The 21,093-nt window shown below is 35.3% G+C and overlaps 2 protein-coding genes across 3 annotated transcripts in view; one reads left to right on the top strand and one right to left on the bottom strand.

Moving 5' to 3' along the window:
- The window catches only part of LOC125682461 (sodium- and chloride-dependent taurine transporter-like), a 48,700-nt gene extending 28,064 nt beyond the window's left edge, over positions 1-20,636 (top strand). The window contains exons 13-17 of one of the 2 annotated variants that reach the window (XM_048923058.2): positions 1,162-1,341; positions 1,964-2,185; positions 14,392-14,502; positions 19,297-19,420; positions 20,508-20,636. In XM_048923058.2, coding sequence (XP_048779015.1) covers positions 1,162-1,341; positions 1,964-2,185; positions 14,392-14,502; positions 19,297-19,420; positions 20,508-20,611 — 741 coding nt within the window. In that variant the 3' untranslated portion in view covers positions 20,612-20,636. Of the gene's footprint in view, positions 1-1,161; positions 1,342-1,963; positions 2,887-14,391; positions 14,503-19,296; positions 19,421-20,507 lie in introns of those variants that run through there. The other variant, XM_056154521.1, reaches the window with a different exon arrangement.
- The window catches only part of LOC125682462 (uncharacterized), a 1,715-nt gene continuing 1,217 nt past the window's right edge, over positions 20,596-21,093 (bottom strand). The window contains exon 1 of the mRNA XM_048923059.2: positions 20,596-21,093. This exon is cut by the window's right edge and continues 1,217 nt beyond it. Coding sequence (XP_048779016.2) covers positions 20,820-21,093 — 274 coding nt within the window. The 3' untranslated portion in view covers positions 20,596-20,819.

Below are 21,093 nucleotides of genomic sequence, written 5' to 3'. Positions count from 1 at the left end.
CTTCTATATTCCATAGAGATATTCACAGGAAATTCCAAGAGGCTTGCTACACAATGTAATCTTTTGATAAGTTGATGAAGTCAAAACAAGGATATATTGAGCAGAGAGAGGCATATCGACCAACAAAAAGAAATATCTCACTTAATTTACATGTTTTATTTATCTGTTCGCATTAGCTGATTGATTGTTGGAAAATTTACGTCCCTTTGAGAAATTTTCAATCTGGGAACGTTACCGTTTTTTGTTTTGTTTTGTTTTTAATATATTTTCCACTTTTTCAGTAACATGGGGCGAATTAGAATTTCAAGAAAGGGGGGGGGGGTCCATTTGAACATTCTCGAAGGAACCACGTGTTGGATGTGAGAATACTCATTTTATAGCTTCAAATGCAGACACAAGTTCAAGTCATGGTCCAGGGTCACCATTGGTCAACAACAAGGGTTTTACCTGGGAATATAAAAGAACGATCTTCTTGATAACAAGCCTCTTTTTTGTGAAATTAATATGCGTTATTCATGTTCGTTTAAATTCTGTGGCCAGGACTTTTCAAGAACAAGACTACATACAATTTGTGAGAAAAAAAATTATGTAAGCATCTTTATATCGTGTTAAGTCAATAATTTGTTCAAATATTGGTCCATAAGGGAGGGACTTGTGATATCACGTAAAAATATGTCTGGAGATAAACTTTTATAATGCTCTGATGGAGAACAACTATATTTAACATGCATTGTCTATGGTGTCCCGATAGGGCAATGTGCAAAAGCGGACACCATAGGAAAGCGTCGTGTAACCACGCATCTTTACGAAACGATTAGTCTTCAACGACATGTGGTGTGATCTTTGCGATGTGCTGGATGTAAAATATTCGTTGACTTGTGGCATAGCTATTACAGTAGATCTAGGAGTGTCTCCAAATGCTTTGCTTAGAATGATTAAGATTTTTCAGATGTTATGACACGGACAGTGAACATATAGGTACATGTATATGACTATGATAATGGATATATATGTAGACTTTTTTCGCAATTTAAAAAAGTGACATATTTTGCGATGAGAGAACGTAATACTAACTTTTCATATTGTTTGACAAAACATAATTTACATTTACAATCTTATAGAACAAGTCAATTTAGATACACATGTGTATGTTCATTTTAGACGACCTTCATAATGGGAGCCATCAGCTACTCTGAACTTACCTACAAAAGGAAAACTCTTGAGTACCTCTATCCGTCATGGGCCATTGGAGTCGGTTGGATACTGGCTTTAGTGTCAGTCGTTTGGATTCCTATCATATTTGTGAAGAGACTATTAAATGTGGAGGGAACACTTGCCCAGGTACTTTTCGTTAATCTATCTAATTAAATACAAAGAGATTAAATAGGAAGTGCATAACATTAGATTTCAATTCATTTGAGGCACGTAGTAATAAGTGGTATAACCGTTTTTGGCGGTAGGCTTGATTTTTGGAATAAAATCACTAGTAAATGAATACCGAGCTGTCAAGAATTTCATTTGGGTATTTTGTAGAAACATCTGAGGTATTTTTCAGATGGAATGTAAAAAGTTACTCAATTTAACGTCCAAATATAATACGAAAGTCTTCTGTCGGGAAGAACAAGCTATAAAAAAGTTTATGTAAATAAATAATAGGAAACTTAATTTATGAGAAGCATTTGCTAATATGAAAAAAAAATCGTTCTGGACAACATTCTTTACCTTGGGAACAAATCAAGGACAGATTTCCAATTCAATGGCAAGGAAACAATAAAAATTCACAGAGTTTTCCTTCAAGAAGTTACATTTTCATAATGTTAAAATACTTAGGTTTGTCTTTCGCAAATTCGCAGAACAGACTTTTTGCAACTCATTTTTACCAGCATTAATTTGGTTTGTTCGAATTTTAGTATATAATTAAAATATACTTGTACGGTTGTAAATACTTGTTTACGTTTTACAGCGGTTGATGATAACTACACGACCCATTTTGAAACGGCATCAACTGCGTCAAGGCGAGGACCTAAGTAAAGTCTTTCTGGACGAAAGTGGTTCTTTTGAGCCGGGCGCAATGACCAGTCATGACGACATCGTTCCTAATGAACCTTTGCTGGCCAACAGTGTTGAATTACAGAAACTTCAAAATCAACAGAAACTTCAGAATGAACAGAATGAGACAGACAATGTATAGTGTTGTTACAAATGTTCAGCTGTTTTACAGATTTCAATGCAACTTTGTTCACCATTCACAAATGATCACGCTCACGAACTGTTTGTCATTATATAGCTATCAGGAACTTACTAGTAACATTTGGCAGCATGCAGTGAGATTACATGAAATGTACCATATGCCAAGTCGGACATCGCGTCATTGTACCTTTCAGATAACAAAAGATCTGCTAAAGAGGTTCTAGAATTTTACGAGGAAGTTACTTGGAAACTCGCTGACTCTTCCGTTTGATCTCGGAAAACACTGTATTTATTGTCTTGTCGTTGTATTGTAATTGATAGTTTTTGATAACATGCATTCTTTTCTTTAGTTTACGAAAATGTACTGCCAGCGATTTTATTCTTAAGTTTCGTTTATTTTATTAGAAGTCTTTAACTGGGTTTGTCTTTTAAACAAAGATCTGATCTTTTACTTGTCTATGTGTGCCTGCATTGCTATTGGTAATATGATGTATGTTTATTTGTATTATGGTTTTATACAATTTTAACAACGTATGTGCTGTGTAACATTTTCTTTCATATTTGATCGAACTAAGTTTTGTGGGGCATTCCATAAATGACAGTATTGTTGGTTGAAGACTCCAAGAATCTTGTAAATATTTGATTTAGTTCCAAGAAGTTATAATGAAGTGAAAATAAAAAAATGTTTCACCGGTAGATTGGCTATATATTTTTTTAAATTACTTTAATCCTCTTTGAAATACAGTATATTGTGCAGTAGGTGTTTAGGTCACCGGAGTCTATTGGTATTGGTCGTCCGTCCGTCATTTTTAACTTCCATTTCAATGATTTTCAAAATTGCGACTAAAAAGAGGGGTATAAGTTATAATGAAGTAAAAATAAAAAAATCACCTGTAGATTGGCTAAGCATTTTTATACGCCCGTCATGTTATGTCATGGCGCTGTCCGTCCGCCCTTCCCAGGTCATTTTTTCCGTAACGGATGCACGTACAACTTTGAAATTTGATCACAATATCTCCCTCAAGAATTGTAAGAGTGAGTTTGCATTTCAGCTGGATTGGTCTATCCTTGACCTACTTTAGGGCTATAAATAGGTCAAACAGTTCTCCGGACTTTTTTCGTTACAGATACAGACATTGCCCTGAAATTTACACATAAGCTTCCTTTCAGAGGAATACAAGTTCAGTCTGCATTTCAGCTGGATTAGTCCGTCCATCCTTGACCTATATTAGGAATAAAAGTAGGTCAAACAATTTTCCAGGCTTTTTTTCATTATGGAAACAGATATTGCCCTGAAATTTAGTCAAATGCTTCCTCTTGGAGGACTACAAGTTCAGTTTGCATTTCAGCTGGATTGGTCTATCCATGACCTACTTTTCAGCTAAAAAAAAAAAAGGTCAAACAGTTTTCCGGGCTTTTTTTTCATTACGAATACAGATATTGCCCTGATATTTAGCCATAGGCTTCCTCTCAGATGAATACAAGTTCAGTTTGCATTTCAGCTGCATTGGTCCATCCTTGACCTACTTTTTGGGAAAAATAAGTCAAAACAGTTTTCCAGGCTTTGTAGCTCACCTGAGCTGAAAGCTCAAGTGAGCTTTTCTGATCACCCGTATTCCGGCGTCCGTCCGTCTGTAAACTTTTCACATTTTCAACTTCCTCTCAACAACCACTGGGCCAATTTCAACCAAAGTTGGCACAAAACATCCTTAGGTAAAGGGAATTTTAAATTGTTAAAATAAAGGGCCAGACCACCTTCCAAGGGGAGATAATAAAGAAAAGGTAAAAATAGGGTAGTCATTAAAAAATCTTCTCAAGAACCACTGGGCCAGAAAAGATTAAATTTATAGATAAGCTTTATTAGGTAGTGCAGATTCTAAATTGTTAAAATCCTGGCCCCCGGGGGTCGGATGGGGCCACAACAGGGGGTCAAAGTTTTACATACAAATTATAGGAAAAATCTTCTTCCCAGAACCACTGAGCCAGAAAAGCTGAGATTTATATGAAAGCTTTCTGATATAGTGCAGATTCAGGTTTGTTAAAATCATGGCCCCCTGGGGTAGGATGGGGCCACAATAGGGTATCAAAGTTTTACATACAAATATATAGGGAAAATCTTTAAAAATCTTCTTCTCAAGAACAACTGAGCCAGAAAAGCTGAGATTTATATGAAAGCTTCCTTATATAATGCAGATTCTAAATTGTTAAACTCATGGCCCACTGGGGTAGGATGGGGCCACAATAGGGGATCAAAGTTTTACATACAAATATATAGGAAAAATCTTCTCAAGAACCACTGAGCCAGAAAAGCTGAGATTTATATGAAAGATTCCTGATATAGTGCATATTCTAAATTGTTAAAATCATGGTCCCCGGGGGTCGGATGGGGCCACAATAGAGGGTCAAAGTTTTACATACAAATATATAGGAAAAATCTTTAAAAAATCTTCTTCCCAGAACCACTACGCCAGAAAAGCTGAGATTTATATGAAAGCTTCCTGATATAGTACAGATTCTAAATTGTTGAAATCATGGCCCCCGGGGGTCGGATGGGGCCACAATAGGGGATCAAATTTTTACATACAAATATATAGGGAAAATCTTTAAAAATCTTCTTCTCAAGAACCATTGGGTCAAAGAAGTTCACATTTACATGAAAGCTTTCTGACATAGTGTAGATTCACGTTTGCAAAAACCATGGCCTCCAGGGGTATGTTTGGGGCCATAATAGGGACTACGCTTTTACATGCAAATAGATATGGAAAATCTTCTGATATGGACCAAGGTGACTCAGGTGAGCGATGTGGCCCATGGGCCTCTTGTTTCATTACGGATACAGATATTGCCCTGATTGCATTTCAGCTGCATTGATTCATGGAAAAAATAAGTCAAACAGTTTTCCGGGCTTTTTTTTTTTTTCATTACGGATACAGATATTGCCCTGATATTAGTCAAAGGCTTTCTCTCAGAGGAATACAAGTTCAGTTTGCATTTCAGCTGCATTGGTCCATCCTTGACCTACTTTTTGGAAAAAATAAGTCAAACAGTTTTCCGGGCTTTTTTCATTACGGATACAGATATTGCCCTGATATTTAGTCAAAAGGCTTTCTGTTAGAGAAATACAAGTTCGGTTGCATATCAGCTGGCTTGGTCCATCCTTGAACTACTTTTGGACTAAAAATAGGCCAGCCAGTTTTCCGGGCTTTTCTTCATTACGGATACAGATATTGGCCTGATATTTAGTCAAAGGCTTCCTCTCGGAGGAAGACAAATGCAGTTAACATTTCAGCTGGATTGGCGCACTGTGACCTACAGTACTTTAGGGGTAGAAGTAGGTCAAACAGTTTTCCAGATTTTTTTGGTATAGTCACAGGTATTGCTCTGAAATTTAGTCACAACCTCCCTTTCAGAGAAATACATAATCAGTTCACATTTCAACTTAATTTGTGCACCACGACCTACTTTAAGGCTAAAAGTAGATCAAATGGTTTCCTGGACTTGATAAACATCATAGATAGATATTGCAAAAAACTTCTCTACAAGCGCACGTCTGTAAGGCACACTAAATGTATAGACATGTAGAGCAGGAAGTCTTGTAAATTTCATGATCCACGGAGTAGAGGTTCAGACTCCAAACCATACTTGGCATATGGTGTTTATGACTATGTGTAAAACATTTAAATAACATATTCTTAAATACTACTGAAACTAGATTAAAACTAAATGGAGATTTACCAAAATTGTAAATTTCATGATTCCAAGGCTTGTATTGTTGTAACCAGGTTGGGGCGATATTGGTCAAAGTGATTAAATGTGTGTTTTACTTCGTTGTGTGGGGTATAATAAAATACATGACACGACGATATTGATACAAACCAGAGGGAATTCATAGAAATGTAGAAGTTTTAAAGTATTTTAGTCTATGAACGACATCAGCTTTCTCTGTATCAAACACACCTTGGGTATTGTAGTGGATGAATATATTGGCACGTGTAGCTCCATTGTAGGATACGGAAGTGGTCGTACAAGCGTGAAAGTAAATGCAGTATGGATATCTACACGGTTGTTCAAATTGCGAAAAGTTGAGAAATAAGAAAATAGATACATGAAAAATTTGTTAACAATTAACTGAAAGATATGGAAATTTGCAAAAAGTAGCAAATAATTATAATTCAGTTTCAATATCAATACGGACTATAGTTCGTGAATTCACGAGATGTCTGAAAGAAGAAGAAAGACGATGGAGCGGATCAAAGATATGATTTTAATCATGTTTTAATTCTAACATAATCATTTAATTGTCCCCCACAGCAACACGAAAGGGGACATAGAAATAACGGTCTGTCCGTCTCACTTGACTTTGTGGACGCAACTCCTCTGAAACCGCTCGGAAGATTTTGTTCCAATTTTGTAGGATTGTTAGTCACCATATGTACATGTTGATCATATTGTGCTTTCATTTTAATTCGACAAATTTTACAGGAGTTATGGGACTTTGTTGACTTTGTATATGCTACACTCACAGGCACTTGTTTCTGTAAATGACTTATGACCTCTGTATACTAATAACAACACAAGGTACCTAGCTTCAAATGACACAGAATGGCACCCCCTGAGAATGTCGGCCTGTTGAGCTTCCAGGGAATATGCTATGTAAATGTATTTACTACCGTTGTATTGTACAATCATTCAACTTAAAAACCATGTATGACATGACTGCATTCATTGCCTCTTATCGCCGAAAACTGCAACAAAAAATGGCTTTTCCCTTTTATACCACGAAGTGCTATGTACTGATACCGCACAGAATACGTGGTCGATTTTGACTGGCTAGCACGCTCTTCTAAAATTACGTTTGGAATTCTTTAGAGTTATTTATAGAAAGATAGAGCATCAGAGATGAATTAAAAATAACAGGCAAAAGGATGATTTTAATGGTGACCATTAACCACAATTGATCTTATTTTATATAATTTAGTTACTAACATTAGGGGGGGGGGGATGCTACAAAAAATAAAGGGGACTCCATCCCCCCATATTTTTTTTTACACAGACACCTGATAACTATAATCCCCCCTTCTGATTTTTCTTTGCGGTGACAATTCCTCCAAAATGTGTGGATTCCTTGTCTCTCTCAACCCAATTTCGATTGATGTAGTTGTTTCACGCTTTTCACAAGCTTTAGAGATTGGCCTTCTACTGGACTGGTATAATATAGAATATACTTATCATAAACAGTCGCCGCCCCAAAAAATCAGAAAGGGGGGGGGGGTGTTCATACTTCAGATACCTGTGAATTTTTCCATATCGGCACAGATCCGTAATATTAGGGATGCGGGGGAGGGGGTTCGCCGGAGAAGTTGTAAGTTGCACATGGCTTGTTTAAATTTCCTGACAGACAATGATAAAAATATGATAGTCATGATAAAGACCTTCAGAACCTTATTCAGTGTGTGCATGGGGGGGGGGGGGGTGTAATATAGTGTTCGTCATTGCTGTCTCAATTTTCCCCCTCAGGCTGGGAGGGGGGGGGGGGGGGAGTCATTCTTTGCTCCAGGGCTTCAATTCATAACTTTCAAGCTTACATGCATTAATATCTTCTCATTCACTACTACATAGTACTATCAAAAATAGTGGAGGGGCCATTCACGCAATATATCTTCATTTGCATGCATGAAAATAACAGTAATTAATGTTAAGGGTTGGCTAGTCGCCTCCGAAAAACATTGATATGTGCCTGCAGCGTTCTTGGTACTTATGGTGGGTTTCATAAAATTTCAATGTAACAACAGGTACTTGCCACATCAATACATACCACAAAGTCAAAAACACACCACTAAAAAACTTTCCTTGCTCTATTTTGCATGCTTCCAAATAATCTTTTATCTGTATTTTCTCTGACTTTCCATAGATCTGCATGAAACATGCAATTGGCAGAAATATTTCTCATACTAGTTAACGAAGTTGTATTTACAGTAAGTTATAATTTCATTATTATCTTCATCAGAAATGATTCCGACACGAAAATATTTTTAAATCTCCACTCGGGAAGTTTTAGCTTCTATCTTCTGATGACATGTAAAATCCCGAAACGTACGAACAGCTTTGGGTTTTTTTGAGTAACTAAAAATAGCGTACAGCGTCTTCAGTTCAAAATTTTTATTTTGTTAAGAAAGCAATATGTTCAAGATTTTTTGGTAATAAACATCGTATCAATTTATTATTATAATAAAACAATGAGACTTTATTTTTCAACACAACGAATATACAATTTTCATTCTGTGCGGTATCAGTACATAGCACTTCGTGGTATAAAACGGAAAATCCATGTTTTGTTACAGTTTTCGGCGATAAGAGGCAATGAATGCAGTCATGTCATACATGGTTTTTAAGTTGAATGATTGTACAATACAACGGTAGTAAATACATTTACATAGCATATTCCCTGGAAGCTCAACAGGCCGACATTCTCAGGGGGTGCCATTCTGTGTCATTTGAAGCTAGTTACCTTGTGTTGTTATATTAGTATACAGAGGTCATAAGTCATTTACAGAAACAAGTGCCTGTGGCTACACTATAGGAACCGAAACCGCTCAAATTTTGTTGGATTTTTAGTCACCATATGTAGTTGATCATTTTGATTCGACAAATTTTACAGGAGTTATGGGACTTTGTTGAACTCTAGGAACACTAGTCTTCGTGGACGCAACTCCTCGGAAACCGCTCAATGGATTTTGTGAGATTGGTAGGCATCATATGTGTGTCCAGGGGTCCGTGTTTGCCCAACTATCTATTTTGTATTGCTTGTAAAAGTTATGATATTGATCACTGTTCGTTATCTTCACCTTTCATGTAGTTGATCATATTGCGCTGCCATTTTGATTTGACAAATTTTACATGAGTTATATAGCCACATTTCCGTGGGGGAAGATTTACTATATAGCCATTTTTCCGGGGGGAAAGATGGCTAGGGGGAAAGGCTACTATACAACACCGGTACCAGACGGGTGTAAACAATAAACGGGGCTGCATTGCTGTAAGTGCGGGTTTGCTACAAATTGTTCATTGTCTAATTAATTGGTCGATCGATGTTTGGAGGATTTAATGATCCTAAGTTGTAAAAAAAATATTAGAATTTATGAGCGCATGCATTGAAGGAAAATACTGAAAATTAATTAAAATCAACGTCTAAAAGAACTTGTTGAGATTTGTTTTACCTTTGTCACACATAATATTACTGCATTTCAAAAATAGGGGGATTAACAAGTATTAATGAACCTGTTAATCTTAATTAATTTCTAAACGTTGTCTCGGCAAAAAGAATCCAGAGCTGCGTTCTTTCAACCCCTCTTGGTTTAAACTATACACATGGTTACATTATGACGAAATATCAAAATATTACATTCTATCTACTCTGAGATATTCTAAAGGAATCTTATGTATTGCATGTATTGAAATCATCGGTTCAAACACATTAATGACTCTAAACACGATATTTGTAAAAAGGATATTTTGTTAAATCTTCATTTTCTCTCTCTTATTTTTAGGCAAAAGACCATGAAACATCTCAAGCTTAATTCAAAATTTGAATATTGCGATGAAATAATTGAGAAGTCAATGATTCCAAAGTGAAATTGTTCATCAAATTTCTAGTGTCTGCAAATTATAAGAGTTTCAGTTCAAAGGCAATGAACATATCTTACAGGTGATTGGAATTTTGACTCAAGTCCAAGTTTGTTACATGATAAATAACAGAGGTCAGCTAACTTGGATACCTAGTGCATGTTACATGTATACCACACCTAATATCTCCAATTAATATATAGTCAATGTTATTCTACATTAATTAAATTAACACTGACTTCACACAGTTTTACAACTGTATTTGAATGCGATTTTGTTTCACAATATTTTCTGAAAGTTTTGCACATGGATGTGCACAAGCTGTTAGCAATAATTGAAATGATGCTAAAAGAGACTGTAACTGCTCTCATCTGGTACCGAGTCCATTCACCCTATCTACCTGTTCGCCCAGAGCATATATTGTTAAAGCAATAATAATTTTCATATTTTATAAGCATGCAATAGAGGGGCACGTACAAATCACACATTTTAGAATTAGTGCCTGTATATATAATGTATATTTTAGATTCATTTTTCACCAATATTCTTGTTTTTCTTTTTGCGAAATGATGTGAAAGCATGTGCGTACTTGTGTACAGGTAGCTATGATACTGTTTTGATGTTGTCCCACTCATGAAATTAAAAAAATGGGATAAATAATTTTGAATTTCAATTGTGGTATTGTCAAAAGTTAGAAGTTACCATGTACACAAATGAGCTTGTGTCTTAATGTGTTAATAGTGGACACATATAAAATTGTAAATAACTAACACATATGTATATGTGCTCACTATTTAGAAATTAAGATCCAGGCATTATAGCAGCTACATAGGTTGAGAACAAAATGAATAAGGGACTGTGATTTTGCGATGTATGTCATGTACTGAATCCCCTTGAAGTCAATTTAACATTATTTAGGTGCCTAGTGACGAGTAGTCAGTGGTAAAACATTTAAGGTTAATTATTACTACACAAACAACTTAACTTACTTGTCAGTCCATGCCGACTTCTTTTTGAACACCTACAGCATCGCAGATCCATGCACAAGTCAAATGCGTTAAATTTGATGAACCTTCCATTTGGATTTGTAAACAACACTGAATAACGGTACAGTTGATCGACATGCCGTTGGCAGGCATACGTATACGTTGAAATTCGTTGCTTTCTCACAAAGTTCTGTGTTCTTTTTCGTCATAATGCAGCGGTAGCGCAGGGAATTCAAAGTAAATGAGCTAATTCACACTTTTTACGCTTCGAAGTGAAAATAGCCACTGCGCATGTGTAAGTGCAATCGTACATCGTAAGTTACGTTTGCGGCTACGAACGGTTTTGTGAATACCATTTTATGAGTACGTAACTCTAATCTTAAGTCAGACGTAAATCCTACGTTTACGTCTACGAACTTTAGTAAATATGGGGCCTGGCTTATAAGTATTCTCAGGTGGTGTCTTTAAGACATTGACAGATAGGAAAAGAATATTAAGATTCAGGTGGAAATCTGAATTTAAGTCAAAATATGTTAGTTAGGACCCCCCTCCTTCGATCCAGTTCGCCTCCCCAATATGTCAAATACTTGCCGACGCCCCAGAGTTTATGATATTTCATAAAGTTTATGAGCTATCTTATATACTATATAAGATATATATACTATATAAGATATCTCATATATTTAATGAGATATCTAATAAAGAAAAAAAAAGTAAGATATCTCCAGAGACATATAACAGAGATTAGCAACTTCCGCAAGTCTCGTATTACATGTATCTCGCGGTCCCGTTTTTCGGTAAAAATCCACACACTGATTTAATTAAATAACGAATGAAAGATATCAAGTTCAAACCATCCAAATCCTATCAATAAAACATCCAAGATACAATATTTTCATCAGATGTTTCACTTTATAGTAAAATGAAAGTGAAGTTTCAAAAGGTGACACATGATCTAAACTAGGAAAAATCGGCGATATTTATAGGTTATAGACTTTGTATGGGAAAATATGACGACCGAGTTTTTTGGCGTGTAGACGGACCGAGCTTATCAAAGATCAGGGCCGTAAATTACATGGAGGCGGAGGAGGCAGCTGCCTCCTCCAACTTTTGAGCCAAAAAAAATTAAAATTTAAAGTTCATTAGAATTTATGTTGTTTCCAATAACTAAGAACATGATACCTCCCTTAAAAAGCATTCCAAATCTTTCTTTTAGAATGAGTTAGTCAAGTAACATCTTAGAAGGCCCTAGAATCAAGGATTTTGCACGAAACGTGTTCAGTGTGCACAAAATGTGCTCAGCGTCTGGGGGCCTGGGCGGCCCCCAGACCCCCGCCTAATTTCCTGCCTCCTCCAAATTGAAGGTTAATTTACGGCCCTGAAGATATCTTATAAAAGTTATGAGATATCTTTAAAGAGGAATAAATGTAAAAACAACGTGCCATACGGAAATAGCCGGTTAACTCCGATTGATTCTTACCATTTAATACCACTATAAAAGGAGGGACAGTCAGCCTTTGCACCCTGGTTTTTCTGCTGTGGAAACATTACATTTTTTCAACAGCATTGGGCAGCTATTCGGCTCCACCACGCCGACGTGGTTTTTTCTTTTCTCTATGTCCTCTACATCTCGATCATTAAAGCGTTTTGCGTTATGATGTCAAGCGCTCTATAAATAAAAGCTCAATCGAACCTAGACCATGGCATTGGGATCTCCAAGAAATCTTTTTTTACGACTTTTGATGAGACAATTTTCTACGACACAGAGTATATCAGCAATAAAAGGTTTGACTATAGTGAATTTATGTAACCAAGGTCCCATGCATTATGCTTTTAATTCACATAGCTTAGTCACAGATCCGTCAAGACTCATTCTATTCCTCTCTTTCTTTATAGTGAAAGAGGTTACTTCTGAAGATGTCACTGTGGTAAGTCATGTGCTTTTTAGGTTATTTTTTCTTTATATCAGATATTACCCCCTTGGTTTCAATGGGCGTAGCACTGATTCAGAGCGCCAGATATTATTTTACCACATTGACAAACAGTGTTGTAGCGGACAGTATAAGACAGGTTGGGAACACTTCCCCTATAGCGAGATATTCTCGCTAAAACGCGATTATCCCTCTCTAGCGAGATTAAATATATCCCGTACAACCGAGAAAAACACCCGTGGAGTACATCTCTTCATGTTTCACGTGAAAAGAGAAAAAGTGCTAAAATGTCTTATACTTCTGCAATATATTAATCAAAACAAAAACATTCACGATGTGTATTGGATTTCAGACTGCTTCCCTCTTACGCAGCAACTTTGATATGCAATTTCTTGACTGTGTTGTCAATTTCATAAAAATGATTCGCATCATGTTGAGTATGTGTCGCACTTATTTATCGGTGCACAGGATTTGCCATTATTTTCAAAAAAGACGCCCAAACACCTGTTTATGGTAATGTTTACATTCTCACTAAAGAGGAATAATCGCGTTTTAGCGAGAATATCTCGCTATAGGGGAAGTGTTCCCAACCTGTAAGAGGGAACTTAGTCTGAATTACTTACTACCAGTTATCAGGCTCATTTGTTCCTTTAAAAAATGTAGTATGTGCATATAAGTCAGACAATGTAGACTTCAGAGTCAAAATTTTACTCCTAATAAACCAACTCATATGTGAGTATATACGATATATATTCAATACGCAAGTTCTGAGTTACCCAAAAGTTATTTCCCTTTGTCGAACTCTTTCGCATTTTATGACGTATGGTGGGTACACAATGTATACATTATATCGTAGACTGGCATTGTGCATAACGATTACGTACGATTAATGTAATGAAAGCGTAACTTTTGTTTATATCAATCACTGGTAAGCATATTCTGGCAATATCAAGCATAATTTGTTTGAATAAGATCATCAAATTGGCTATTGAATCATTATTCGTTTCCTCTTCTATATGAGTGACGCTTTTATCAAAGAAAGATGGCAATTAACAATATTTGTTTGAGCCATTTTGTTATCCAATATTCATAAACTCACTAAAGTTGCCTTTTCCCTGAGATAGGATGGTCTCAGAAACTCTGGATATCATCTTTTAAGAAATAATACAACGATAGTAATTAGCAAATGTACCCACTGTCATCATATTTTACATCATAATTTACGAAAGAGTTCGACAAAGGGAAATAACTCTTGGGAACTCGAAACTTCCGTATTTGTCTTTTATATCCAAATAGGTATTACAAATTAGGAAGTTTGACTTTTAAAAGTGAATCTTGAGGATAAAAACCAGAACTAGAAGCATGAAATTGAATTGAGGCTTTGAATCTGAATAAAACTGTCTTCATACCAGTTTCAATACTTCTGCTGTGAACACTGAATCAATCAACTCTTTTTAAATTCTAGTTTGGCAGATTTTGTAGATTTGTAAATGTAATTGTATAGAATCTGCAATAAAAACTTCACAAAATTGTAGGTGATTTTTTGGTTTTAAAAGTTTCCTTAGAATAAGATTGGAAACTCATTTTGAAATGCTCTAGGCTACCATGACAGTTGCATTCAAGAACAGTAACAAAAATTCTATTTTTTCATCTTTTTTTAGATTGAAGGTGAAAAAATAGACTCTCCATGGAAAGGAAAGGTCCTGAAATCTGATGAATTGAAGAATGACGCCTGCCCTATATGTCGCTTGAATGTAGATATCAAATACACAGTAAGTAAACCTTTCAACTTTTATTTCATTCAAGATATATTTATATTACAAATCACATTTTCCTCTATGAACCAACCAATTTCAGCACGCGACACAATCTGTTCATATTGACCATGAACGACTTTGAACTAGTTTAGAGCATGCAGTTGAGAATTTGAGAGCATAATTATTACAAAATGCAACATGTGTTATGGAGATCTCACACACCTTGGACTAAGATTGTGAACTTGCGTGGATTATCATCCCAATCTTGTGGTCTCCTAGCTCCAAAATACAGTGCACCATTAGGCCTAATGTTTAACGAAATGCAATGTTGATAAAGGCTCCATGCCAGTGAGACCTGGGCACTGACCAAGCCAAATCTTCATCGCCTACTACGCAATGACAGGGCCATGAAAAGACAGATCTGTAACATCAAGCCTGAAGATATGGCCACCGTAAGTTCAACTGAATTGCTGGGGCGGCTTGGCATCGACGACCTCGACCTCATCTTACGGGAAAGGAGACTCCGCTGGTATGGCCACGTTGTCAGATCCAGCAGCGCAGTCAAGTGCGCTTTAAATATACAAGTTCCTGGGAGACGTAGAGTTGGTCGGCCAATGCTATCTTGGAGAGAGTTGACGGAGAAAGATCGTAGAGAATGGAAGCTCTCAACTGCCGACCCTCAAGACCGGAAAGAATGGAGATCTGAGGTGAGATCTGCCATGCGTGCAGCCAGCCAGATACCTGGAAGGGGGCCCACTAGTGTGGACACTACCCGTGATACTGCACGGAAATAAAAAGGAACCGACAACAACAAAACGATGTGTGGCGTCATGTTTACATTTTGATGTACGTCATAATACGACTGTAACAGAGGCGGATCTAAGGAGTTTGTTTTATGCTACATCTTTGTTTTTTCACATCAAACAATACAAACTGCACAAATCTATATATTTACCAGTTTCAAATCCTTGGCATGTCCCGCTATTAGACCGAAGAATGAGCCTCTGCAGTAGCCAGGAGTCACTTAAATTCAGGATAAAATATTGAAGTTACTTTTATTGTGAAGTTTCATTTTTAAAATTCTATTCCTCAAATTCAAGAAATCACTTATTCCTTAAATTTGTTGAATTAATAACAATAGATTTTGTTCATATAAAGTCACTTAAATTCAGGATAAAATATTAAAGTTACTTTTATTGTGAAGTTTCATTTTTAAAATTTTATTCCTCAAATTCAAGAAATCACTTATTCCTTAAATTTGTTGAATTAATAACAATAGATTTTGTTCATATAAAGTCACTTAAATTCAGGATAAAATATTAAAGTTACTTTTATTGTGAAGTTTCATTTTTAAAATTTTATTCCTCAAATTCAAGAAATCACTTATTCCTTAAATTTGTTGAATTAATAACAATAGATTTTGTTCATATAAAGTCACTTAAATTCAGGATAAAATATTAAAGTTACTTTTATTGTGAAGTTTCATTTTTAAAATTTTATTCCTCAAATTCAAGAAATCACTTATTCCTTAAATTTGTTGAATTAATAACAATAGATTTTGTTCATATAAAGTCACTTAAATTCAGGATAAAATATTAAAGTTACTTTTATTGTGAAGTTTCATTTTTAAAATTTTATTCCTCAAATTCAAGAAATCACTTATTCCTTAAATTTGTTGAATTAATAACAATAGATTTTGTTCATATAAAGTCACTTAAATTCAGGATAAAATATTAAAGTTACTTTTATTGTGAAGTTTCATTTTTAAAATTTTATTCCTCAAATTCAAGAAATCACTTATTCCTTAAATTTGTTGAATTAATAACAATAGATTTTGTTCATATAATTTTATGTGCAGCTTATTTTTCAGCAACTGTTGCAACACATTATGATCCTTAAGTTGTATACAAAACTTGACATATATGTATTTGTATAAAGCATAATATCTTTGTAAAATTTTAGTCTTCTAAGACACATGTGGTTCTTACGATGTATTAGGTCACATGAGTTACTCAGATGACCTTGCTATTGATCTGCATCTGTTGACATGCATCGTCCATGATGCGTTAACTCTTGAACATATTAAACTTCTTCTTGATAACTACTAGTACCCTTCCAATTCTTTTCAAATTTAGTATAACATCTTTAATGCTATTTATACTAATTGAAGCTAAATGGATATTTAGAAGGGGCAGGTAGCCCTTTACCAAGCTTGTAAGTTTCATGATCCCAGGGTTAGGGGCTTTGGTAGAGGATGGGTCGCACTTTTAAGTGAGGTCACAGCAACCTTTGATTTTATTTTCAAAACCTGTCTAGTTTTAATATAGTATATATTATGTCTTTCATCAAAGTGGACACTTTCAGGAGCATTTATGTTTTAATTCTTAAGAAAATATTGTCTTGTTTTATTAAATTATACTGCTAATTTAGCATTGATATGCAGAACAGTGAAATTATCATAGATTTTATAGCCCTTGGGGCTTGTGATACTTTTAAGTAAAACTCATTGATCGATAAGGCCTGTGGTCCTCTTGTATGCAATGAAGAAATTCTCTTTATTTCCAAACAACCAGCTAAGATTTCTGCTGACATTATCCAGAAGGGGATGTAGGATTCTTGTGAAGTAAATACATGAAGAGATCAAAGGATCTGGTTTTAATTGAATTGAGCCCATAGGTTACATCTGAGACAAAATGATTGCAAAGTTTTACACTGGGACTTCTTCTCATTAAGATGCAGACATGTTTGTTGAGCAGATTCAGATCCATTCAAACCAACATTTGATGTGGCTATCATTAACTAAATGGATGCAGTTTCCAAATGTCAACAACAAGCAAATAAATTTATGGCAATTTTTGTCTGTAAACCAGTTTTATCCTTGGGTAAAGAGGGTTTAAAATTGTTCAAGTGAAGGGCCTTCCAAGGGGAGGTAGTCATGAAAAGGTTAAAATAGGATGGGGCCATTTGAAAATCTTCTCAAGAACGACTAGGCTAAAGGAAAAGGAAACTGATGTGAGATCTTCCAAACAGTGTAGATTCTAGATTGTTCAAATCATGGCCCCAGGGAATAAGATGTATTACAACAGGGGGTAAAATTGCTACATTTGAATACCCTATATACTTACACATCAGTCGCTTTTTACCTCACCTGAGCTGAAAGCTCAAGTGAGCTTTTCTGATCGCCTGTTGTCTGTCGTCTGTCTGTAAACTTTTTACATTTTCGACTTCTTCTCCAGGACCATTGGGCCAATTTCAAACAAACTTGGCCAAAAGCATCCTTGGGTGAAGGACTTTCAAGTTCGTTCAAATGAAGGGCCATGCCCCTTTCAAAGGGGAGATAATCACAAAAAGGCAAAAATAGGGTGGGGTCATTTAAAAATCTTCTTCTCAAGAACCACTGAGCCAGAAAAGCTGAATTTTACATGAAAGCTTTCTGACATAGTACAGATTCAAGTTTATTAAAATCATGGCCCCCAGGGGTAAGATGAGGCAACAATAGGGGATCAAAGTTTTACATGCAAATATATAGGGAAAATCATTAAAAATCTTCTTCTGAAAAATCAATGAGCCAGAAAAGTTTACATTTACACGAAAGCTTCCTGACATAGTCCAGATAAAATTTTGAAAAAATCATGGCCCCCAGATGTAGGTTAGGGCCACAATAGGGATCAAAGTTTTACATGCGAATATATAGGAAAAATCTTTAAATATGATCCCAGGTGAGTGATGTGGGCCATGGGCCTCTTGTTTGGAAGTATAATTTTGACTCTGAAGTCTATGTCTGACCTATATATGCATATTACTGCCAGAAGTATTTTTATAGAAAGTCAATTTGAATCCCTTTGATTATTGTATCTTAATAATATCCAACACAAGGTTTGTACTTGGGCTTTATCTATCATAAACACAAATAATTAATATAAAATGAAAATTTTATGATTTTTCTATATGCAAAATTAGCTCTGAATATTGAAAAGTAATCACAATTCATTTATAAAAGTCTACTCTTGTCTCCAGCGCTGTCACTTCACTTTAATAGTGTAAAAACAGAGTGGTAGTGATGTGGGCCAGACTAATGAAAGCCATGGATCTAGTTCAATATTCAGATATCTAAACAATCATTTTGGTGACAGAACTGGGATGATTTCATTTAAAATAATTAACTAAGAATATTTGTTGGGATATTAGTATTGAACATTGTTTTAAAATGAGAATGAGTATGGAAATAAAACATTGACTGACTACCTAACATGGTTACATCAACAAATGAAATCATTTAAAACTGTGAGCATGCATTCTCAGGTAGTGCAGATTTAACTTGGTTCAAATCAATGCCCCTGATAATATTATATTCCATATTCATGAATCTTGAATTATCCCTATGCTGTGGATTCAAATGGTTAAGTCATATGATCCGATAGGGCTAGAGTGGTGTCATAACATGGGGTAAAAAAAATTGTTGAGTAAAGAGGGTAAAAATAAAGCATAGCCAAGGTGATTCAGATGAGTGATGTGGCCATGGGTCTCTTGTTTGATTTGCAGTAGATACTAACTTCTGAAAGTTGTATAGATTCATGCAATATTTAAATGATTTTTGTCTTTGAAAATCATTCTATTGTTTACTAAAGACACTTAGACATGTGCAGTAGAATGGGAAGTGTAAAGAAGATGGGTGATATGGCATTAATGCAAAGGAAAATTGTGTTCTTGTGCAAAACTAGTGTTCCAGTGTTAAAATATTGATGTGCTGTTAGGCTTTTTTGGAACAGAAGAATCACACACTTTAAAAGTTCTTATGGTGTTTTGCAGGATGTTTTAATACTTCGGCAGTTCTTGAATGACAAAGGAGGTCTGCTTCCTAGAAGAGTCACAGGAGTATGCCAGAAATCCCAGAAGGACCTTCAGAACGCCGTCCACAAATCTCAACGAGCAGGTAGGAGTGTCAGGAAAGCATATCATTCAGTAAAATGTTTTTAATAAGAGAATTTTAAAGTGAACTAACAGTAATGATTTAATGGCCAAGCAGATACCAGCATTTGTAAATTATGGAATGTTTGTGAATCATTGAAATGCATAACCATAACTACAAACTATAAAAAGAAATGCACCAAAACTGTTATTCATGAAGGTATTTGACCTGAGAAAGTAATTTGATTTTTGTAGGTTGATTTGTACAATGTCAGTGTTAGTGATAATTGCTTGATGTTTGTACAATCAATTCACTATCTAGTGAACAACAAAATTTTATAGTGTTTGAATTTCTTTGCAAAAAATGTCCTCAATCAAAACTGCCCCTTCTACAGAACAGTCATATCCAACACGCCACTTTCTATCATGTTATCAATTTTAGTTGAGGAAACGAAGAAACTTTTATAAGAAAGAGTGAGTTTGGCACAAAGGACATGATTACACATTTTTGCGATCAAAGATGACGATTACAGTATTGAAAATTGTTGTACTCTGAATGACTCTACATAAACTAAAACACAAGGAGAAAGTAACTCTTGAAGCAAAATGATACGTTGTTATGGTTCTTGTTAACAGATGAGGTACAGTACATGACAGCTTGACAATGCATCACACTCGTTTCTGCTTCTGAAATATTGGAAATAATAATTTTTTTTCTAATGTCCATAAGGTTAAAGAATTCTAGGTAGGATATTTCTCCACAATGAGAAACAAAGAAAGGATAAATCTCCTCCAATTATTTTATCCTATACATCAACTATATTACTTTGCAAGACAAAATATGCAATCCCATAATACAAATTTTTTTTCATGGAATGATTTTTAGATTTTGGAAAATACATGTATATTTCACAAATAATTTGAAACATCACAACTTGTGATATAAATTTTTCTCTTAGTTTTGGAGATGAATCATCAAATTAAAACTTAAACATTTCATATTATTTCCTTATTAACAGAAATTTCATCTAGTCCAGGGTTGAAGTTAAATACCCTCCATGGTTTGTTACTATGGACTTTACTTGTTCACATGTATATTTATATCTAAACAGGATTGATGCCAGAATTGCGGCCACCACCGAGAGATGGGAGACTCAGAAAATATCCTGTATCAAATTTTATGTGGAAAAGGTTTCCTACTTACTATGATGATTAATTTTATTAAAATGAGATCAAAGACATTTTGTTTTTATGGTAATTAATATTTGTAAGTGTTTAGTTACGAATTGGTGCAATGTACATCGGTATTTGTTTTCTGATTACAAAAACTTTGAATATTATAGTCAATATTGTCTTTGCTACATCACAGCCGATAGATGCGTGGTTTGATTGTGACAACTGAGTGGTATAATTGTCCTGAAATGCTAGAAATGATTGGAGTATCGGTACACTCTGATATGTCCACTGTGACCCCCTGTCCAAAGGATGTCCCCATAGAGGGCCAGTGATAAAGAAGCTTTCCTGTCCTCTGGGTCTGTTCTCAAGTATTTCATGAAATTTCCCATGGAATCCAGAAGGTGAATGGCGTAGTTTATTGCGTCCATTACAATCAGATTGCAAAAGTTGTCACAAACTACATCCACTGGACAGAAGGAGTGTTGTTGACCAGGATTTCCTTCGTAAATAAATTGAGAGCTA

Source organism: Ostrea edulis, chromosome 2, assembly GCF_947568905.1.
Source record: "Ostrea edulis chromosome 2, xbOstEdul1.1, whole genome shotgun sequence".
Lineage (NCBI taxonomy): Eukaryota > Metazoa > Mollusca > Bivalvia > Ostreida > Ostreidae > Ostrea > Ostrea edulis.
The sequence above is the reverse complement of the archived record's forward strand: the minus strand, read 5'-3'. Positions and strand labels throughout refer to the sequence as shown.